The sequence below is a fragment of the Chrysochloris asiatica genome, unplaced genomic scaffold (genome assembly GCF_000296735.1).
Source record: "Chrysochloris asiatica unplaced genomic scaffold, ChrAsi1.0 scaffold00021, whole genome shotgun sequence".
In the NCBI taxonomy this organism is placed as follows: domain Eukaryota; kingdom Metazoa; phylum Chordata; class Mammalia; order Afrosoricida; family Chrysochloridae; genus Chrysochloris; species Chrysochloris asiatica.
This window is the reverse complement of record NW_006408539.1, coordinates 29,048,786-29,059,413: the sequence shown is the minus strand read 5'-3', so window position 1 is coordinate 29,059,413 and position 10,628 is coordinate 29,048,786. Positions and strand designations below refer to the sequence as shown.

The window sequence follows — 10,628 nt, the reverse complement described above, 5'->3', positions numbered from 1 at the left end:
CTCTGACTCATAGCAACTTTGTGCTGAGTTCTGGAGGAGTGACTGGAGGGCTTGAACCATAGACCTTAAGGTTAGCAGTCCAGTGCTTATCCTAGTGTCCCACCAGGGCTCCTTTTTAGGTGATGGAATGACATAAATCTTTAATAAAATTGTTTGCTCTTCATTCATATAAAGTGAGAAAGTGATATATCTTAAAACAACACGCACCCTGGAAGAGGATTTCCTTACATTTGAAAAATACAAATGAGATGTTTTATGTGACAGTTTAGCACATACATTTCTTTGCCGACCACCTACTGAGTGCACTCAAATGAAGAAAACAACACAAGGTGCTCCATGCTCAGACAGACAGTCAGGCTGGAAACTTGGTGAAAGGAAGACCTAGCACTTGGGAGGAAACTGAGGATAAGGTTTTCTGGTTTGAACATAAGGTATGTGAAAGGACAGCGTGCATGTGCAGACATCAGAGTGACATCTGTCCTTGGAGTGGAACTGAGGGTGGAATGGAAGAAGACGCAGGTCCAGTTGCTGTGATATCAGCTTGACCTCAAGTCTACCCTCAGCACTGCAGCAGTTTGGGAAAGCACTTTAATGTGCTGATTAACCTCTGACACATCATTTAAGGACTAGTATCTTGGGCAAGAGTCCCCAAAGAGTTGTTGCAGGCTGTCAGAATCTTTCTCTCCTCCCCACATCCTGTCCCTTCCTCATCTGCAGCCTCCTCCCACCACCTTCTATACCTGCTCTGTTCAAGGGTTTCTAATTCCTGCTGTTTCTGTTTTATTGCTAACTGATTTTAAGGCTTTGAGGAATCTAAAAGTTGTTGTTTTCTTACCAAGTGGTGGAGAATCTCTACATTTGGCAATTTCAGTTTGGAAAATGTACAGAAACAACAATGCAAAGATACCATCTGTATTACCTAGTGGATGCTTTCTTCTTCCAATCCAAGTTCTAAGTTTTAGGAATGAAGGTAGATTTCTTACGTTTTGGGTATTCCAGGTCATGTATCTGTAAGGAGATTAAATAATAATATTTTGTTACAAACTAACTGCTATTAGATATTGTGTGTGGCACTGTAAGCTAAGCACTGGAGCAGCTCCTCAGAAACCCTATATGAGGTCACTATGAGTCAGAACCAACTCAATGGCACTTAACAACAACTTTAACAACTTTGAGTTTCATAATTATTGTGTTTTTAGATGATCATAGGGAAGTATTTGCATCCTTATTTATGGGTCTTAAAGGTCTAGCTAGCATGTGATGAATATCTCCAGATTTATGCCCTTCAATTAAAAAAAATATATACTTCTTTACCTGACTCCAAGTCGAACTGGTTTGTCCAAAACGAATGCCTGAGTTAGAAGGCTGCTTGTTTGAAGTTCTTGAAGGTTCTTGACATAACTTTCTTTTAGATCTGTGGGCTGTCTGGCTCAATATTGATCTGTGGACACTTGCATCAATTTCTTTATTCTGATTTATTGGTTGTTGCTGAAGTAGTTGGTGATCTTCAGTTTCTGTATCTGATCCAAAAATGTGTGGTTGTCTTTTCATTTTTACTGACCCATGGCCTTTCCCTAGGATCTGTGTTAGATATTGACTTGCTACATTTTCTTTCCTGTTCATGTGGACAGTACTTCTAACTGCACTTGAACTGGTACCTGGCACCTGAAATACTGAACTATCAGACCGCTGTTTACTTTCTTTTGCATTTTTAATCAGTGGTTTTCCACTAGGAGAAGGATATTTGGTTGGTTTTGTGCAGGGCTGGGTGTTTTTTGTTGGCCTGTTTTCAGCATGCACGTGGATGTGACTATGAGATCTTTTCTTTACAGACGAACCGAGATTGAGTGTGCCACTCTGGAACACACTAGTAGTCGGTGAAAACAACTTGGATTCTGTAACAATGTACTGCTTTCTTTTCAGACTGCCAGCTTCCAAGTTGTTTTTGTTCATCTGGGCCAATCGACTTGTGAAAGTGGGTATGAGTTTAGGGGTACTTCCACTTTGGCATCTAGGATGTGTGTCTTGAACTTGAGTGTGTCTTCTGTTGGGCTTTGTTATGTCCAGACACATCTGTGGTGTCTGGTTGGAGAGCAACATCTGTCTGCTCTGAACAGACCCTGGCTGCAGATGTGGAGCCAGGAGGATGTGCGGCTTTGACTGGCTGACGGAGAGCGCCACCTTGTGGTCCATTGCTAATGAATGAGGTAGGAGACTTTGGGCCACAGGTTTCCTGGAAGTGGCTTGGATCAGAGGAGCCCTGAGAGGTTTTTTAGTGGTCAAATTGGATGGCTTGATTTTGCTTCCCTAAAGGATAGAGATAAAAAAAAAAAAATTAATGTAGTTAAGTCTTTATGTCCTTATTTAATATCTTAACTTCTTTTCCATTAAAGTATTACTGGATAAACAAAACAAGTGAAACAAAAAATGAACAGCCTTTCTCGGGGAAATGCGAACAGTACTTTTGATTCTCCTTCTTCCTTAGACATTGTATAAATCCACGAGAATGCCTACTACAGACAGCCACACATTGTCCTCAACCTGCTCTGACTGGTCTCTTGTGGGGAACATCTGTCTTTCTCTTCCTCTTCCTAAGTTATAGGCTTCCTCTATGTTCTTAACAACACCCACCTTCTCTGTTTCGCCCACCAACCAACCTACCATATAAAGCAGTTGTTTTTCTCACAACTCCCAGAGAATCATAAATACAAGGTGTGCTACTGTCTTCAGTGTTCCCAGGCTAGCTAGCTGAGTAGGTACTAGAGTCTCTGAAGTAGGAGCAATGAGTACAGGCAGACCTCAGTAATACAGCAGGTTCGGTTCCAGACCAAGGCAGTAAAGTGAGTCACGTGGGTTTTTTGTTTTCTTTGTAGTCTCCCAATGCATGTTCTGGTGTGGTGCTGTAGGATAAGCACTGGACCGATTCAATGGCACTCAACTATAACAACAGTACATATAAACATTATAGTGATGCTAAACTACAGTCTATTCAAGTGTACAAAAACATGATGAAAAAGTTTGAAAATGACCAGAATGTGACAGAGACACAAAGTGAGCACATGTTGTGGGCTAAATGGCACTGACAGAATATCTCGACACAGAGTCACCACAAACCTTCAATTCATTAAAAAACACTGAGTTAATTCCAACTGATGAAAATAGCAATTCAGCATGCAGGAGTCAAAGTGACTTGTCAGAGCCATTGAAGGGAGCCTGCAATCTTCAAATGGAGTCGTCTCCAGGCCTAACTTCTGCAGATGAATGGCGCATGGGGATGGTCCAGGACGTTGAACAAAGTGCTCGTTCCTTGTCCCCAAGGAACACAGTCAGATACACAGCCACAGCTCAAAATAGCACTTTCACAAGTGTTATGGGTGACAGGAGGAGCACTAGGGGTGGGCAGTGGGTTGAGCATTGGACTGCTAACTGGAAGGCTGGTGGTTAGACCCCACCAGCCACACTACAGGACAAAGATGAGACAGTCTGCTTCCGTAATGATATGCTGCTATAGTTAATTCCCACTCATAGCGATTCTATTGGATAGAGTAGAACTGCTCCAAGGGATTTCCATGGCTGTATCTTTACAGAAGCAGCCAACAAGCAAGCAGTCCTTCCTTATATACAGCGCAGGGTCTTCACAGCACATACACATGCCCCAGGAGACACCAGGCAGAAGTCGTCTCTCTTTCTGTGACTGTGGTACCTTGCATGTAACTGACATGGCACTTCTACCCAACGTCTTCTTAATTCCCACCAAGTGATGCAAATGAGGTGTACAGGACTTTAATGGTGTGATTGGTTAGTTTTGCCATCCAGCTAGGTTTAAAAGGAGCCATCTTAGTAACAGGAACAGACGATCCCAGGACCAATAAGAAGGACAAGCATGAGTGCAGTGACCTCCCTACCTAGACAAGTGGCAACGGCAGAGGTGTGGAGAGACAGCAGCTTCGGACTCTAGGCCCCTGGACTGAGAAAAGCTGATGGCCTCCGGGCAGGTAACTGGCTTACAGAATGAGCCCTTTGGGCATTCACAGACTGCCTAACAAGCTTTGTAACACTTGCCTGAGCAGGGCGGAGGCCCAGGGGCCACACGGCTAAGAAGCTGAGACTAAGCAGGAGGCGTGCCTGCAGTATGGCACACACGAAGTGTTTCTGATTGAAGAACTGCTGTGTTCGGAGTTTTTGTGATCCTGCAGTTGTACCCTGTTCACTTCCATAATAAACCCCATAATCATGAGTACTGTTATGAACTCTGTGTGATTACTGCAATGGATTGTTGAACCCAGAGGTGAAGCAGAGAGGGCTGTGGGAAGGATGGTTGGTATCAGAACAGAGTAATGAATTTGTAGAGCAGACGCATGCCTGACCTACACTTCATGGGAATCGGCCTTGGGCTGATTCTGAGTTTGATTCTCTTCCCCCTTGTGAAGCCAGGGGAAGACAGACATGGCTCCCACATGATTTATACGTGACCAAGCCTGTGAAGTCACAGAGTGTCACGACTAGACCTGAGACATGGGAACTGAGTCCATCACCCCATGTGAGAAGAGCATGTGGGTGGGGCTCCTGGGGCACCCTGGACAGACAGTGGCTGTCAGAAGGCAGCCTCTCCCCTCACACCTCCAGCAGATCTGCAAGTGGTCTAGAAGAACTTGTGCATGTGGCAGTGGAGGGGTGGCCAGGGATTGGGCGAGCATGGGTCACCAGTGCCCTGGCAGCCCTCCTTGCCTCTTAGTCATGTGTACTTTCCCCGTGTTACCTTAGCCTGCGGAGAAGGGAATTCTGGGAGCATAGTCCATCTTGCCAAGCAGACACAAAGAACAACAGTGTTTGCTCACTTCAACTGTTTTCGGGGATAAATGAGAAGAACATAAGAAAAATTTGGCCGAGGTTTGAGGGTGAGTAGGCCTTCCTTCTTGTTGGGTTATTTTTCATGCTGGAGCTGATCCATGCCAACAGGGCAAGAAGAGGCACCCCTCAACATTCAAGGGCACAGAAGAGAACCCAGCAGGTCCCCTAGGAGTAGGAGATGGCTGGCAGCCTCTGAGGATGCTTGACTGAGTGAAAAGATGTGCCAAGGAGGGGTACCTCTAGCAACAGTGAATGGGGTCCCGCTGTGTTATAGCAGGGCACCAGGGTAAAGCTAGATCCTGTCTGAGAAAGCCTCCCATGTGAATGACTCCCCACGCCCTCCACTGCCCAGCTGAGACTGAGCAAAGGCTATGGGAGGGATGGATGAAATGTGTGGGTTGAACTGTGTCCCCAAAAGAGATGTCCAGCTTCTAACCACTATGAGTGTGACCTTACTGGGAATGGGTCTTCATGTGTGTGACAAGTCAAGGATTTCAGGATGAGGTCATCCTGGATTAAGGGGCAGGCTCCAAAAAGCAACAAGAGGGGGACTGGAGACACGGACAGGACGGGCAGGGAGCCATGGAGGCGGAGTCGGGTTAAGATGGAGGCGGAGTTCTGCTGCCATGAAGCCAGGAGCACCAGGAGCCACCAGAAACAGCAAGAGGCCCGCAAGGATCTTCCCGAATGCCACCAACAAACTCAAGTCAGATACCTGGCTCGTACAATTGTGTGTGAATCGACCCTTCTTCTTTGACGCTACCAAGTATCTGGGAATTTGGTGTGGCTCCCAGGAACCAGAGCCACAACCCCAGCCCGCCTACTACAGTCCTTCCTTCTCTGTTGTCGGTGCGAAGTGCAGTTGAGTCGGTGCCAACCCATAAACTTTGTCCAGGTTTCTGAGAGGAAGCTGGTGGGTTTGAACAACTGACCTTGTGGTTATAAGTTTGGGGCTTATCCAAATCCTAGAAATTGAAAACAGACATTTTCTGGGTTCCTTTGCAGTAGAACTCAGGCTATGGCTAAGGACCGGCGTACAGTAACTGGAATCAGATCATGAGGGAAAGACACATCGTGCTGTTTCTGCTGAGAAGCCTTTGGGTCTTCAGTAGCAGGGTCAGCAGATGTCCACGTGTGCACTCACTGACTCAACAGGCCTCCAGAGCTGAGCTCCTCATGAGGTGGGTACTTTCTGGGTCCCACCTCCCATGCACCCCCCTCCCGTTTCATGTGAGTTCTCCCCTGTGGATGCCACAACTCTCAAATCTTAGGGTAATTCTGCCTTAGAATGGCTGAACTACCTTAAAGTGGCCAGATAGAATTTTTTTCTGTTCAGGGAAGAAAGGGTTTAAGAACGAAGTTGAAATCAGCTACAGAAAAGCAAAGAACTATTAGTTCGTTTTTGGATTTGGGGGTTTCATTCCTACTATTTGAGATACTGAAAAAATCTCTGGCAAGTTTTATATCACCATAATTGACTTGCCTTGTGAGATGAGACTTAGAGTGCTGATAGTCACCCCTGTTCCCTCTCCTCTGTCTCTCAGGTACATCCAGATGAGGACAGTCATGCTCAGGAGTGCGCTGGGCCCCTGGCCTGTCAGGACTTTACTTATACTCCTTCCTTCCATTAACCCAAAGGGGAAAACCTCTAGGTTTATATTCAAAATTTGCTAAAAGACTACAAAAGGGGCCTAGGTAAACAGCAGGTGACATTATAAATAATTCACAGACTTTAAATATGAGCTTGTACAAATAGAGGATAAAAAACCCCCAAAGCTTTATGAGGTCCCAGCCTGGTAACTGACAAGTGTCTTCTACCTAATTATCATTATTATGCTAGGTGTCATTGGCAAGCATAGCTTGTTGACTTTGAATGTCTCTACATTTTACAGACAATTTATAGAACTCTGTTGTTAAGTGTCATGGAGTCAGTTCTGGCTCACAGCAACCCTGTCTAGGGTTTCTAGGGAGCAGCTGGTGGGTTTGAACCCCGACCTTGGGAGTAAGCAGTCCAGTGCTTATTCTATAGCACCACCAGGACTCCATATAACTCTGCACACATACAATTAGAGAGGGTAACTGAAAGCTTGGATTTCTATTTAGAGATAAATGGGCATTCACTAGAGGCCGAGAGCTGAGGCAATGGTTAAATGACCCATCGAATGTGTTTTAATTAATTAAATGTGGTCCTCTGCTTTATGCTACTTCAGAGATTTTCTTGCTTAAAAGTTGAATCAGAATTCAACAACAAACCTGTGGCTCTCTAATCACAGGTTTACAGAGGATGTGGACTTTAAGGCTCGGCTAAGTTTAAAAGATACGACATGACAAGGCAGCAACCAGTCAAATCCAGAATACGGGACATTTCTAGAGCACTTTTTCTAGTAAGTAACCGGCATAAATAAAGCCTGAGGGAGGTGGGATCCTACAAAATAAAAGAGACTTTTGTTTTCTTTTGACAAAAAAATCTTCCTCTAGAGAGTGTGAAGATTGTTGTTGTTGTTAAAGTGCCATTGAGGTAGTTCTGACTCAGCAACCCTGTGTATGGTTTCCGAGAAGAGCTGGTGGGTTTGAACTGCCAACCTCATGGTTCACAGTCCAGTGCGGATCCTACAGCGCCACACCAATAAAAGAGATTTTTGTTTTCTTTTGACAAAGAAATCATACTTTAGAGAGTGTGAAGATTTGTTGTTGTTAGGTTCCATCGAGTCGGTACTGATTCATAGCGACCCTATGCACAGCAGAATGAAACACTGCCTGATCCTGGGCCAACCTCACTATTGTTGCCACGTTTGAGACCATTGATGCTGCCACCTGGCCAATCCATCTCATTGGGGGTCTTCCGCTTTTTCTATGACCCTCCTAGCAAACATGATCTTCTTCTCCAGTGAATGGTCCCTCCTGACAATGTGTCCGAAGTATGAGAGACTACATTTGGCCATTCATCACTATAATCCTCAGCCCCACACTGTTTCTTACTTGTGCTTTCTTTCATCTTTTTAATAGATCCTCTTAAAATGTTACTAGGGTAATTCAATTTCTATAATAGTGGGATTTTTTTTTTTTTAAATTTCAACCAATCAGACAAATGAAGTGGTATAAATTCAAGGGAAACCTGGAAATATTTCCAAACAATCCTATGAGACCATTTAGACCCACTGAGAAAACACTGGATGATCATCCATCAAGTACAAAGCACCAGGGATGAGAAGATGGCCATCACCTGTCCCCTCCAGGAGCACACACTAAATCAGGTGACAGCAGGAACTACTTTGTTGCTGTTGGTAGGTGCCGCCGAGTCAGTTCCAATTCATAGCGACCTTATGAACAACAGAACAAAACACTGCCCTGTCTTGTGCCATCCTCACAATCATTGTTAAACTTTCTTTTCCCTCAAAAAAATTAATATCCATTTAATGGTTAAGTGCTGTAAGGAAGACTGGATTCAAAGGTGCTCTGCTCTAGGTCTACAGAAGCCCAAGAGCCTCCAGATCAGAATTAGGTTAGGAGGAACCTTCATAATCAGACACCTTGCTACCAGCTGCCCTGTGGTCCAGATAGACACTGAAACTAGCAACCTGAAGGGCCTCCCAAAACTACTTTCAGATTAGGTGCCTGAAAACACAGTCCATCTAAGGCTGGGAACTCAGCTGTCACACCCCTCCTCCACCCACATCATGAGTTTCTGGCCTGACAGGAGCCTCCCCCCAACCTTCTATCCCCCACCCCCGAAATTTTCTCCTCTTTGGGTCCAAAAACTGCACTGGTTTTCTGTTTATTTTCCCTTTTGCTGTTATTGTTTATTCTTTCTTCTCTTCTTCCTCAATTTCCTTCCCTTGATTTTTCTCCTTTTTATTTCTTTCTTTCTTCTGCTTCTTATTTCCACCCTCTTCTACTTTTTTCTTCTTGATTTTTCTTTACTACTCTCTTTCTCTTCTCATCTTCCCTCTAATTTTTAGTCTTTTTTTCCCTTATTTTTCTCGAGTACAGCTCTGTTTTCCTGTCCCTCTAATCTTTTTAGCTATTGTATTATTTTTCATTATTGCTGCCCATTTTTGTCTCTTTTTGTTTTCTCTCCTTTATTATATGCTGGACTTTGCTATTGTTTGCTCTGTTTCGTTTTCTTGTGTGTTTTCTCCTCTTTCCTCAACTGGTAGGAGACAGCAACAATGCCCATACAGCTCCGTCACAGCTGTACCCTCTGCAGTCCCATCCACTAGACAAGAGCAAATACCAGCTACTGTTCCATCTGATCAGCCATAGACATCAGCCAACAGCAGTCAAACCCACCCTGAAGTGAGCTGCATGAATGGTGAATAAGAACAGGGCACATGTTTCTATTCTCTAGTCACACCCACCGGGAGACAGTTGGTGAGAGCCTAAGAACACATCAAAACACAATCATAAATTAAATACAAAAACAACAAGAACGCAATGTCTCAAAGACAACAGATGATTTTAGCTCACACAAAGAAACAAGAGAGAGTGGCACAAAAAAAATGACCAAGATGCAGAAAATGTTTCTGGGGAATAAAAGGTAATGGAACTACCTGAGAAATAAGTCAAAAGAATGATATTTAGGTACCCTCAATGGATTGATATATGAAGGAAGGCAAGGAGATCACAAAACAAAACAAAACAAAAAACCTTTAGAAGAATTCAGGGAAACATTGTAACATGGGTGGAGAACTTTTTTATTGTCAAGGGCCATTTGGATATTTATAACATCATTTATGGGCCATAGAAAATTATCAACTTAAAAAATTAGCCTACTGTATTTGGTCAAGTGTGGTACAATGGGTTAATGCTCTGGATCGCAAGGTCACTTTGAACCTTAAGGTCAGCAGTTCAAACTCACTAGTTGCTCCTTGGAAACCCTATACAGGGTCGCGATGGGTCAAAACCAACTCAATAGCACTTGACAACAACACCAATAACAATGTGATGGCTGGAACTGCGGTTGTCTTGGTAGGGCCAGACCAAATGATTTTGTGGTCCTTATATGACCCACATAGGAGTCCTGGTGTGGTGCTCTAAGATAAACAGTCAACCTCAGGGTTGCTATTGTTAGAACTGACTCAATGGCATTTCAGAACAACAAACAAGAAATGGCTTGCATGGACAAACTCCCTTGTAAGACTGAAACTCAAAGGGAACACGTGAATAGCCATGCAAGCTTGCTGGCGACCGACCACATTGGTCTACTGGTGAGTAGAAAAGGGAGAAAAGCAGCAATGCAAAAATGGGCTGAGTTAAAACACAGTCCATTGACTCCTGTTGACCTGGAGATGAGAGAGAGAAGAGGAAGGACTAGTTGGTCCAAAGTGTGGTGAGACCTGGGGACACTTGAGCCCATGGACAAGGGTATAGCCATGGAGGCTAGAGCTGAGAGTGAAGCATCCATCCAGCTGATATGAAGTGAGGGGAGATGCACAAGAACACCCAAACTTGCAGACAGTACCCATTTGACCTAGCTTGATAATCAGAACTGGACTAGAGGAAGATTACAAAAAAAAAGAAAAATTTTTTTTATAAAGGAAACAAGGGTAAATTGCTACAATTTGATGAACCTGACCTATACTCATGGAGGCAGTAACTCTAAATACCAACCACGAGGGAAGGAGTCTTCATATCAAGTACCAATGCTATCCACTCTGTACACAGGATAGATAGGGGCGGACAACTTAGACATTGGCTACCTAAAATGGGCTAATGCGTCAGACTGCAAAGTCGTTTGAACTGGAAGGTCAGTGATTCAAGCTCACCAGCTGCTCCTT

General features: G+C 44.2%; 1 protein-coding gene across 1 annotated transcript in view; it reads right to left on the bottom strand.

Annotated features, from left to right (window-relative positions):
* The window catches only part of LOC102813759 (chromosome unknown open reading frame, human C18orf63), a 141,116-nt gene that overhangs the window by 85,517 nt on the left and 44,971 nt on the right, over window positions 1–10,628 (bottom strand). The window contains exon 11 of the mRNA XM_006837589.1: window positions 1,315–2,307. Within this exon, the coding sequence (XP_006837652.1) occupies window positions 1,315–2,307 (993 nt within the window). The remainder of the gene's footprint in view (window positions 1–1,314; window positions 2,308–10,628) is intronic.